We start from the raw sequence: 12,967 nt of genomic DNA on the forward strand, positions 1-12,967 counted from the left end.
CTCTTTACTGCTGTATTAAGTTCCCAGCAGATGTCTGGTAGGTTGAAGTCACCCACAAGAACAAGGGCTGATGATCTTGAAACATTATCTAGCTGCTTATAAAATAAGTCATCTACTTCTTCTTCCTGGTTGGGTGGACGATAACAGACTCCCAGTAGGGTGTCAGCCTTGTTGGCCTTCCCCTTAATTCTTACGCATAGACATTCAACTCCATCTTCCTTAGTTTCAATTTCTATGGCATCAAAAGTCTGCTTAATGTAAAGGGCCACCCCTCCACCTCTTCTTCCTTTCCTGTCTCTTCTGAAGAGCTTGTATCCATCCAATGCAGTGCTCCAGCTATGTGAGTCATCCCACCATGTTTCCGTGATGGCAACTACATCATAGCTCTGCAGTTGCACCATGGCCTCCCGCTCTTCTTCACTGGTGTCCCTCAGGGTTCTGTGATGGGGCCAGTTCTGTTTAATATTTTTATTGATGATGTGGATGAGGGTTTAAAGTCTTTCATTAGCAAATTTGCAGATGACACTAAGCTGGGAGCATGTGTGGATCTGTTAGGGGGACAGAGGGCTTTGCAGAGGGACTTGGAACGGTTGGATGGATGGGCAGAATCTAATGGGATGAAGTTCAATAAGTCCAAGTGCTGAGTCGTGCACTTTGGCCACAATAACCCCCTGTAACATTACAGGCTGGGGATGGTGTGTGACCAGGCAGAAAGGGACCTGGGGTACTGGTGACAGCCAACTGAACATGAGCCAGCAATGTGCCCAGGTGGCCAAGAAGACCAATGGCATCCTGGCCAGTATCAGGAATGGTGTGGCCAGCAGGAGCAGGGAGGTCATTCTTCCCCTGTACTCGGCACTGGTGAGGCCACACCTTGAGTGCTGCATCCGATTCTGGGCCCCTCAGTTTAGGAGGGATGTTGAGATGCTTGAGCGTGTCCAAAGAAGAGCAACGAGGCTGGTGAGGGGCTTGGAACACAAACCGTATGAAGAGCGACTGAGGGAGCTGGGGTTGTTCAGCCTGGAGAAAAGGAGACTCAGAGGTGACCTTATCACTCTCTTCAACTTCCTGAAGGGTGGCTGTGGTGAGCTGGGCATCAGTCTCTTTCTCCGGGCAGCAACAGACAGAACAAGAGGACACAGTCTCAAACTGCGCCATGGGAGATACAGGCTAGAATTAAGGAGGAAGTTTTTCACAGAAAGAGTGGTCAAATACTGGAACCATCTTCCCAGGGAGGTGGTGGAGTCACCATCCCTTGATGTGTTTAAAAAAAGACTGGATCTGGCACTTGGTGCTATGATCTAGTTGAGGTGTTAGAAGATGGGTTGGACTCAATGATCTTAAAGGTCTCTTCCAACCTAGAAATTCTGTGATTCTGTAATAGGGAAGAAGCTTGGAAAATTAGTGTGAGATAGTAAGATATCCACTTGTTTGTCACATCATTGCTATAAAGTACAGCAGCATCCAGAGGAGGTCAATAGCAGTCTTCTGAAGCTGTGTGTTTCAATTGGTCCAGCTGGCTCTTTAGAGACAAAATCTATTTTGACATCCTTCCTCTGTGTCAAGCTCTTTTAAGCTGCTCAAAAGAATTATTTGTACCTTGTTTTGCCACGACTTTGGAACAATAAAAGGGCAGCCCAAACCTTGCAATTAGAGAATGAGAAGCTGCAGAGCACATGTAGTAGCAAGAGAGCTCAGTGTTCCTACCGGAGCAAGCTCAGTAGCTGTACTTCCCAGTTTTAAATGCAGGAAGGCTTTGGAAAGGAAAAAAAAAAGCATCATAGACTAAAAAGGTTTGGTTTCCTGTTGATTTAGTGTCATTATTGATCACAAGCTATGACTGAAGCTTTTCCCTATCTAGGGCAGTTAAAGGTACTGTTTCACATGTAGATCCTCTGCTGCCTAATACAAGCAGCTCACCTTTTGGTTTCCCCACTGTGGGAATCCTAGTGTTTTTTGTCCTCTACCACCCACGAGTTGTTGACCTGGATTTTAGATACCATGAGGATCAGTAAGGATTAACAGGAATATACATGTTTGAGGACATAAAGAAACACATGTAATGTGATGTCTTTATCAGATTAAAAATACATTTTTCAATTTTCAAAATGATTTGTGATTATCTTTTGAGGCAAAGGAGGTTGGTAACACTGCTCATTTTATTAAAAAATTCAAAATACTATACTACATACTATTTATACTGTACTAAATATAGTATATTTACATATCATGAAATTATATCCATAATAAAGCCCCTTGTTTCCAGTGATTTAAGGTGTCAGATAAAAAAGGTGTGCTGCTATGTAGCTGTATTAGCATGCAGAAAGCAATGTTGCTTCCTCTGGGAGGTTTTAATCAAACTTCTTGCAGTGATTGAGATGCAATACTCTAAAATGAGAAAAATTATTAACAAAATCAAAGATCTAGAGTGTCTTTCACACAAATATTCATCAGTGTATTCATCAGTATCTTATGTAATTACATAGTCAATAAATCAACATAGTGTGTAAGTGCTTCAGTCATGGTGTAAATATCTTAATGACTGAAACATCTTCACACATGAATAATTTATACCTGTATGATTCATTTTTCATATCCACGCTTTACTTCAACATGAAAAACTAGTTCTTCTCTGTCAGAGAATGTGTGCTTGATTATTGCCTTCTTTCTCTTCCTTGTGCTTCTTTTCCACTGTTAGACACACTCCATTTCTTCTCTTCTGGTTCCTCTAATGTAGTTATCTTATTTATTCATCCTGTCTGCCTTGGTTTGTGTTCCCAGTGCATTTCAACAGGCACCTGGGAAATAACGCTCAGGCATAAGCTGCTTGTGCTTATGCAGTTTCCCAAGTAACTGGAAAAAGGACCAGCATCTTGAAAGATTTACACATTCTCAACAGATATTTGCATTCAGTTTCCTCTCCTCAAGGCAGCCATTGCAGAAAGCACTTGTGCAAGTAGGGCTTTGCCATTTTCTGGATCAATGTGAGTTAAAACCTTTGTCAAGGTACGGATGGCAAACATTGTTTGAGTCTTCTTCCCATATATTTGTAAATGTGAAACTTGTGTGTAGCTCCAGAAACCACTGGAACGTTCAAGATGAAAATAATTGCTTCTCAGTGCAGGAATGGGAATAAGGAATACTTAAATTCTGCTCTGCTGCACATGCTTATTTGGCTGTTTGCAAGGCACTGTGTGAATCCTGCCTTACTTAGACCTTTAAACAAGTCATCTAAGACAGGAATTTCATTGTGATAAACTCCTTCTTTAGTTAGTAAGAGAAAGACAGGTAAGTTAGTAACTTTAACTTTAGTTAGTAAGATGAAGACTGCTGAGGGCAGTTCATCCAGCTTTAAAGCTAGTTAGTGCTTGAAGCTCCAGGCAGAAATGCTACTGGGTGGACTCTATTCTTTTAGCTCAGAATTTAAACATCAGTTCAGGTTTGTGGAACAGCTTATTTTGTAGTGCCTGTGGAGGTTGAGCCTTTAAAAATTCAACCCTAGTTGTGTACAGAAATTGTTAACTCAGATTTAATGACCACTTTCAAAATTGCTGAATCTTGCCTTCAAACCCTCAGATTTCGAACTTGAAGAAAAAAAGAAAACCAGCAGGAATCTAAAAATTATTTCAAGTTGTGGGAGAAAAAGGAGCTCTATAATAATCAACTGACACTTTTCTGGTATTGTATGTTATTCCATCCAACCTTTTTTCCATTTCTATATGCAGTTTACCTACATTACACTCTAATGAGGAAGAGCACCTTCACTGAGTGTTCATCCAGCCTCTCATTCAATTTCTTGTATTATTATATAGGCTGTTAGTTTTGTGTCCTAATACAGTTTTACTGTCTCTTCTGTGCCAGTATTAGGTTTTTTGACTAATTTTTTAGATTTAAGACTGAGTGGAGTATCTTATATCTGTCCTCTCCTCCATACTTGGAAGCCCAGCTGCAGCTCTTTCACAGCTTCAATCATAGTGTCTTCTGAGACACATCACGATTGTTGCCATTGTATCCTCACAGCTGGTTCCAGTAGGTTGTGAATACCAATCTCTCCTGCTTGCTGACAGGACATTTGGTAACTTTGATCCAACATAAGTCTTCATTTATTCGGTTTTTTCTTACTCTGACTGTAAGCACCTCCAAAGGTTTCTGGTAGCACTTTGTTTGTCTCAATCTTTTAATATCCTTAAAGGACATCTTCTCTTACTGTATCTTACTGCACTGAGTTATTGATCAATGGGTATTGGTTGGTAGGAGTTTTCAGCCAGTCTCCAGAATGTACTTCACCCTGATCCCTGCCTGCTTTGTTTTGGCATTTAGGAAGAAGCTTGCTGTCTTTTTGCTCTGTTGTGTCTAGCACTTGTTCTCTGGGGTAGTTTCTCACCACAGTCATCGATCATGACTGTTGCTCCAACTTATTTTCCTGTTTTCTTTATTCAGTGTTGATCACTTACTGTCTATGTCCTGTTGTAAGGCAGTATTTTATCCAGTGGAAGGATGCTAAAAGACTCTTCTGAACTTCCTCACATATATTTTGCTTTAACTTCTACTGTGTATAGGTGTCACGCCTCCTGCACTTGCACCATTTTGTCCTTTCTTTTGTGAAGGATTTCTTGTAGACCCTTTCTTTATCTTCCTTTGATTATTAGAGCTGCTATCTACAGACCTTCATCTTCTTTTGTGAAAATTAATTTTGCTTCCTTCTCTAACCTATACACTTGTTCATTTTTTTCAGATAATTTTCGACTTTTTAAAATTAATTCTGTTTTTTCAGCATGTCTGTTTAAATTCCAGGTAATGTTTATCTTCAGTTGTTCAAGAGAGCGATTCACTAACGCACCCTGTTTCCCTCATCTGGTCCATCTCTGATTCTGACACACTCTGAAACTTTCGGACATCCCAGAATCACAAACTTCCTCTTGCTTTTATCATTTTCAGCATCAAGAGCTGGTTATTGTCTCCTTAAATGATGCTGTTCCAGTATTTCTTGAAGTGGCATGTTATCTGGTCAGAGAAATAGAATAGCCATGGAGATTTTATGTGGGGAAACATGAAAATGGCATAAGTATCACATTGGTATAATACTGATCTTTTGTTGTCTAATTTTAACAGATTCAGTAGCAACAGCTTCTGGGCCGCTGCTAGTTGAAGTTGCCAAAACTCCTGGTGCTGCTCTTGGGGTTGCACTATCTACCTCGATGTGCTGCAACAAACAGGTCATTGTCATAGACAAAATCAAATCTGCAAGTATTGCAGACAGGTGAGTGTGACAGAGGACTGACACTGCAGGTCCATGCATCCATTTTACTTCTTTTTCTGTTTGGTCTAGTTTTAAAGGAACCCTTCCCTTTGTTGAGAAAATCAACTGAACCAGGTCCTCTCAAGGTTGCATGTCTTAAAATTAGCGCTTTGTCAGCTGGCTGTTCCAGACTGCCGAGTCTCAGGCTTCCACCTACTTTAGCTCATCCACGTAGTATTCGGTGACATAAGCCAGCCCCCGTGTCGTGCGTGACTGGCTGCTTGCACTGTGCAGCACAGGAGTCTGGCTGTTAAATGTAACCCCGTGGCAGAGATCAGGATTTAAAAAAAAGTAAACCCACTGGAATTCTTGAAGTAAGCCCACCATATGGAACAGCTGTCAAGGGAAGTAAATTTTGAGGCTTTGCAACCTTGGAGTGTTCTTTTAGGATATGTCACTCATTCTTGTGGCACAGTGAAATGGAACTCCTTATGTCTGGATTCTTCTACTGATATTTTAGAATACAAGTGAGGTATAAGGAAGACTGGCTTCTGTATTTTTAAATTGTTTTGCTGTAATATTTCCACTTCATTTAAACCTTCAAATAAAACCATTTAAACCATTAAAATTATAGCTAGAGATTTTTTCCCCAGTGGTCTGATCCTCTGCAACAAAGTTGTGGGATCTTTCCTGGGGCGTGTGTGTGTGTGTATGTGTGTGTTTATACATATACAATATATTTCTATATTCATATCTCTATTTAAATTTTTTTTAATATTACGTTTCAGCAGCAAATTCCTCCTGCATGTCCCCAGTCACCCTACCTTGTAACTCCTTTTTGGCAACGGTGCTTTTGGTAGCACCCACTTGTAGCAGTGAGTCTACAGCTCCTCTGTGGGCTTTTTCCTACAGTAGAAACTTTGAGAGTGACGGCCATTGATCCAGGGGTGTTCTCCAGTTCAATGGTGCAGGATGCTTTAATTTTCTCCCTCTGTTTTTTCCCATTTCGCAGGGGGTAACCAATTAAAGGAGCTGTCCACTTGACTGGTACGTCGGGATGCTGACTGCTGTGTTTGCATTTCTCAACTCATCCAGTAGCCAGTCTCTTGAGTGCAGCAAAATTTAGCAGATAGCCCCCTCCCTACCCCACTCCTAGAGTCACCATGCTAGCCCTGGTTTCATTATTTGTTTGACTACTGCATAATTTCATCATCATTTACAGCTTTTGTACTAATAAATGTTTGAATTATAACTCAAAAAATGATGAACTGGGTGCTTGTGTGAGGGATATGTGATCAAGTTATTTGAGTCTCCTTAAGCTCTTCTCATTTTATCCTGCTGCCATTCACATATATTTTAGAGTCAGCTACCCCATTGCAGTTTGCAGTTCTGTGAGTGATGTCTTGGCATATACTGTATTAACGGAATTGTTTTTAAGGTTTGTACTAATAGATTTAAAGTCTGACCAGTGACAGTGCCTACAAAACACAAATGTCTCTCGAAAAAAAAGAACATGTTCATAGTTGTCATGACCAGTTTGAAGGCAGAAAAACTCATTGTGCAAGCAAATAGCATACCTGATCATACCAAGTTTTTCCCCTTTTATATAGATGTGGTGCATTACATGTAGGAGACCATATTCTGTCCATTGATGGCACCAGCATGGAGTACTGTACCTTGGCGGAAGCAACGCAGTTTTTGGCTAATGCAGCTGATAACGTCAAACTGGAGATCCTTCCCCACCACCAGACACGGCTAGCACTGAAAGGCCCAGAGCACGGTAAGAGGATCTGTAGCACCAAATGCCTCTTTCTCTTGCTTTCTTGTGCTTTGCCCATGCTGAATGATCAAAGCTATCGCTGCAGTTTTGTCTGTAAATGTTGTTTCAGCTCCCCACGTTATGCTTCTGTAGTTTCTGAGCAGCTCTGTGTTTTCTTCGTCTTAATGAACCCTCTGAGATTCCTATGGCCAGAGAGGGAAACGTTTTGCTAAGAAATACCTCTGCAAACTTGCAAATGTACATAAAGACACCTGTTGACTCTACTGTTGCGGTTGTTGGGGGTGCTATGAGATACTTCAGTAAATTAATCTCTACATTGATTCTTAAATTCAGATTGGGGAAGTAGTACCACAGCCAACTTATTTTCAGCATATTGATTTGATAGTTGTGGTCAATTAATAACACCTGTTCTCCCCTAAAATACATAAACCCCTCCCTTACTTTCTCTTGTTAATGGCGTTATTATTTATTGCCATCATCTTTTAAAGTGCTTCTGAGATTGCTTCACAGGTTCACTGTCAGGGCTTATGAAAACTGTTTGGAAACAGTTTCCTGGATTGCAGACCTTTTCACTGTGATTCTTACTTCATACCAATATGCTTGAATAGAATGGCTTTCCATTCAAATGTTTGTAAAATGTCTTGTCTTGTCTTCTAACTAATTGTGAGTAAGTGGCTAATTCACAGTAATCCTTAAATTCAGTCTGAAATAGCACATGTTGATAGACATCAAAACAGTAACAAGGGTTATCAAATACACAGAATAGGTACATGTGTTGCAGCATGAACCAGTGCCTTTATTTTTCTGAGCCCATGGTACTGTGCTTCTGCCTCCTCTAGACCAAGACAAGATTTCTGCGGTCTTGAAATGTCAGTGATGGTCAGTGTTCTGGCACATCCATGCAACATCCAGGTTGTCCCTTGATAAGCAATGTTCTAGACAGTTTCTCAGAGTGGGAATACTGAACTAGTGACAGAGGAGACATTTGTTTCTCCTAGACCAGGGTGAAAAAAAAGTAACCTTTGCAATTACATGTCCTCCCTGTACTCAGCTCTTGCCCTTTTCTACTTAAGCTGCTTAGAGCCACAAGGAGCAGGGTGGTACTGCACGAGCAGAGTGAGTTGGAGCCCAAATTAGCAGTGTACTTCCATTCCTTTCAGTTACGACAGTACATTGCAAACAAATCTTTCTCTTTTTTTGAAGCAAAGATGTCATGCAATTGATTTCTGATGGTTAAAGAATTTTGAAGACTGTTTTTTTGGGAAGACAAATTCTGGGGCCAATGATTTGTGTAGATGATTGTATTACTTGAAGCAGTTAGTTTGTTAAGCAACACTCCTAACAGATTGATGCTGTTAATATTTTAGTAACCAGTGTAGATGCTTAGAAAAAGAAATGCTCTTGCTATGCCAGAGTTAAGAACTGTCTGTTACTAAATCATATCGATGTGATCAGCAAATTATGTTCTATAAGAGCATCTTTTGGGGGAAAGTATCCCTAAAGTAATACAGTTGCTTTCTTCAGTAAGGCAGAATAACTAGGATGTTTACAGACCATTCCAGCCCCTAACCAGGAGGTGCTACCACAATATCATGACCAATTCAAGATGTAACAAGCTTTATGGAAGCAAGTTCCCTCTTAGAAACAACCTTTTATCGGGTGTGCTATGACCTAGAGGCTGCAGAAGGTGAAAATCTCCTTTGCTTTGTCTGGAATAAGCTGAGTCATTAGGGCTGTACCTGCTGAGCTCAGTTATTGGTCTTGTGGGAATATGTTAGGAATTTAAAACAGGCAGGAAAGTCAGTATATAAAATAAACTGAAATTTTAGCCCTAAAATAAAGTGAAGAGCTCTATAAAATATAGGATTCTTTTTCATGTTTTTTTTTCTTTATACTCTGCTGCTGACATTCATTTCTCTTGCTGCCCCATTAGTTTTATGTTTACTATGCACAGCCCTGTACTGGAAAAGTTGAAGTTACCGCTAAATTATTATGGTTACACACAAAAGGATTTTCTTTTACAGAACTTCTGTTGAATTGGGACCATCCTTCTACAAGCTGAGCAAACTGAATTTGTGTACTTTCCCACTTTGTAGGACATTTTTATCTCTACTCTCGGCATGAAAATAAAACATTAAGAAAAAATCTCAAGGACTGCCAGATAATTTCCTGCTGGAAGCAGTTTTTTTAATTAAACAAGGCTCACAGCGGCTTGGAAATAATGAAAATCCACCTGGCCACATTGTTCTTATCAGATTTTAATTTTTTCACTGTAGTTAAAGTTAAGAAATCTCGCTGTCTGTGCACGTAATTGAAGAGACGATTTCATCTGAGAGGACCTGCTAAGTCTCTAAGACACATAAGGCCATATCAGGCTGCTTCTGGTGTTTCTGGGACTTCTCTGGCTAACATGAGATTTTCCAAAGTCCCTGAGATTGGTGGTCCCAGTGGGTGAGGAACCCAAGGGGCACAGACCCAGCCTGGTGCTGACATTGCACCCCTCCCTTACTTTTGATATCTGATATTGGGGCAAAAAAATAAATCTTTTGATTCAAGTACGTGCTAGTGCACAGTGTTCTCATGGAGGGATGTAACTCCAGGGCAATCTGACTGAAGACACAGGGCCAGGTCAGGCAGCTCCAGGGCCTGCAGGGTCTCCACCACTCCACCAGGCTGCAGGGACATGGTGAGCCCCTGTGCTCCCCTTTCCCTGTCCCTTCCCTGGTATGCACTCCATAGATCCACCCTGCAGAGATAGGCATCACTCTTGAGTCAGAAGGGGTGATACAGTCAGGCAATTAGCACATCAGTGCTCATGTAATACAAAGCGAAACCAAAGGACAGCTTCCCTTCTGCCAGAGCACAGGGTTTGCTGTAGTGGCTGCCCTTTTTCCCCCCCTTGTTTTATTTCATGGAATAAGATATGAACACAAGGTGTAGGTCCAACCTAAATGCTCAAGGTTTTGGGTTCCTGTTAAAGGCCAGCATGGGGACAGACAAGTCTGCAGCCATTTCAGGTATAGCAGGTAGCAGAGGGGCACAGGTAATACAGCTCGTGGGACAAAGACAGCAAACTCTGTTTTATAGAAGCAGATTTAGAAACAGTTTAGTTTAGATATTAGGAAGAAATTCTTCACTGTGAGGGTGGTGAAGCACTGGGACAGGTTACCCAGAGAAGCTGTGGCAGCCTCATCCCTGGAAGTGTTGAAGGCCAGGTTGGAAGGGGCCCTGAGCCACCTGGTCTAGTGAAAGGTGTCCCTTCCCATGGTAGCAGGGTTCAAACAAGATGGTCTTTAAGGTCCCTTCAAACCTAAACCATTCCATGATTCTGTAGTATGGGCAAATCCCTTGGTGTTTTAAGACAAAAAATTCAGTGAATACTTCCCAGTTTGAACTGTACCTATATGGCTCAGCAAGGATACAGACATGCTGAATTTAATGATGAATATGCTGTGTTTAATCAAGGGAGACTTCAATCCCTTTCCTTTAAGATTTGACAACTGAAATGCTTCCCATTCTCTCAGTAAATACCAGTCTTCACTTTCGGCACATAGAACCCACAATTAAATAATTAAATACAGTCTCAAATTTCATCCAGTGAAGGATAATTTTAAAGTTTTGAAGATCAGGTTAAAAAAAAACCACAAAAACCACAAAACAAAAATACAAAATCGCAAATCCAGCTAATCAATAAGACCTCTTTTCTTTATTAACCAGGTTTCAGGATAGAGTTTTCCTGCTGCTGGCATTGGGAACTCATTTACTGCACAGAATAGCATAATGCCAGCAGTAGATTGTGGCAAAATTAAAATGTCAATACAGTAAATTGAAATGGCAGAGAAGCATCTCCATTCTAGGCAGTGCCATGTAAAGTATCTGGTTGGTCTTTTTAAAATAGATTAATGCAAGCAGAGAGTTATTAACCTTCAGTTAGTGGTCATGTGTAGTATCTTAGTATTTTCTGAGAAAGTTTGCAATCTTAGCTTCGTAGCCAGAAGGAGATTAGAAATCGACTCAGTAACCATAATTTTTAAAATAAATATAAAAAAGAAAAAAAAACTCAATCAGAAACATTTTTCTGAGAAAAAATATTATTTCTGCTCCTCAAGTTAGAACCCTGTGATAAAAAGACAAGACCAGGTTATTTGTTATTTATTATTTTATTTTATTTTAATTTCAATTTATTTTCTTTCTTTCACTTCTGGTTTACAGTTTTTTTTTTATTTTGTTTGCACAATTCAGTTACTTTTACCTCTTCTCTGGTCCTTTTGTTTTCTGATTTTCCATCATCCCTTCATGCGGGCAGTGAAAGTTGAAAGAAGCAACAGGCAACTTACGTGGGATTCGTGTGCCAACAGCCAGAGCAGCCTCCTCACCTACCACCATTATAACACCTACCACCCTGACCATTGCAGGATGCCAGCCTTGAAATTCCAGAAAGCGCCTCCTCAAAAAAGCCTTTTTAATGTTCCACATCTTTTCCTGCTGACATACTCACTTCTCCTCTTCTTCTTCCTCCTCCTCCTCTCTCTTCTTCCTCCTCCCTTCCTTCTTCTTTCACTCATACTTTTCCCATTTCAGGCTGTAAAACCTTTTCAGTTTTATGGATGCTACACTTTTTCATAGCCATGCCAAGGTTATTTCTGACATTTTACAACTTTTCTTCTCTGTAACAAAGCAGCCTTTGTAGACAGGAAAAGGCTTGAAAATTCTGAATGAATCAGCTCTTCTTCTATGTATGAGTAGACCATTGGATTGGAAAAGTGTATACAAAGCATGATTTTTGAATGCAAAGCATTGCTTGCAAATCTTTGTCAGAAATTACCTACTACAAAAAGGCATTTCTAAAATCAGTGTATCTAGATATATTGGTTTGCATTAGTTTGGGGATATGTGTTGAAAAGTTTAATTTCACGTGGTTTTCTTAAAGTTGTATACTACGAATATAACTTTTGTGTCTACATTATCTTTGTTAGCTTCCAGCAAGTGTTGTCATGAAATGCTGGCTTTACTTTTTCCTAGGGTCACCTGTGTGGTTTAATGTCTTTGTTATTGGAAATGCACAAAGCATTCCTGTGCATCATACACAGCCTATACATAAAATGTTTGATTCATTGATGAGTTACAGGCATGTGCCGCGCTCTTCTGTGAAGACTGAGTGCTGTATGCCAAGTGTTTGATTTCTTACAGCAGCTCTGGTGTCTTCATCCTTCTCTCCTACCTCCATGAGTGCATACAGCCTGAGTTCCCTGAACATGGGGACCTTGCCTCGCAGCCTCTACTCCACCAGCCCACGGGGGACAATGATGAGGCGGAGGATGAAAAAGAAGGACTTCAAAAGCTCCTGTAGGTGGTAACTGCATTTGCTCAAAAATGTGCAGTGAATGGATGGGTGGAGGAGGGGGAAGATGCAGAAGAAAAGCACAGTACCTTAATTAAACACATATATCCTAGACAGAAGAGAGAGTTCCTGGTAGACGTAGGGAAACACAAGGGTAAAAATATTTGTCCAATGCTAAAACGAGATGAGTAGATGCTATCTAGCATAACTATCTCATCTGAAATTTATAAAGGAATGTTTTTTTCAGACAGTGCTGGAAGAGTTTGTTATACCATTACTGAAGTGATTTTAAAATTCCTTTTTTAACTCTTCCTATGTCCATTAGGGAATAGTCAAAAACAGATTGCTGGTAAACTCAACCAGCTGTCACCTTAGGGAAGGCAGAGCTTGCCACCTCGTAGGTAGTTCTAATGTTTACATCTACACCATGACCTGTACAGTTATTTTGGTGAGGGAGAGCACGTTACAGTGAAGACTAAATAGCCTCATTTGACCACTCTCTGGGACTCAAAGCATGGATTGCCTATGAGTCAGTCATTTCCCAAGCCAGAACAGATCTATTCAGGCTGTTCCATTTTGCATATTGCTAAGCATTCACTGGGCTGGA

General features: G+C 40.5%; 1 protein-coding gene across 3 annotated transcripts in view; it reads left to right on the forward strand.

Moving 5' to 3' along the window:
- Positions 1-12,967, forward strand: part of GRIP1 (glutamate receptor interacting protein 1) — a 219,257-nt gene that overhangs the window by 164,542 nt on the left and 41,748 nt on the right. The window contains exons 8-11 of one of the 3 annotated variants that reach the window (XM_031055601.1): positions 5,113-5,260; positions 6,850-7,019; positions 11,326-11,479; positions 12,211-12,365. In XM_031055601.1, the coding sequence (XP_030911461.1) occupies positions 5,113-5,260; positions 6,850-7,019; positions 11,326-11,479; positions 12,211-12,365 (627 nt within the window). Of the gene's footprint in view, positions 1-5,112; positions 5,261-6,849; positions 7,020-11,325; positions 11,480-12,209; positions 12,366-12,967 lie in introns of all 3 variants that reach the window. The other 2 variants (XM_031055602.1, XM_014312381.2) reach the window with 2 other exon arrangements.

Source organism: Geospiza fortis, unplaced genomic scaffold, assembly GCF_000277835.1.
Source record: "Geospiza fortis unplaced genomic scaffold, GeoFor_1.0 scaffold166, whole genome shotgun sequence".
Classification (NCBI taxonomy): domain Eukaryota; kingdom Metazoa; phylum Chordata; class Aves; order Passeriformes; family Thraupidae; genus Geospiza; species Geospiza fortis.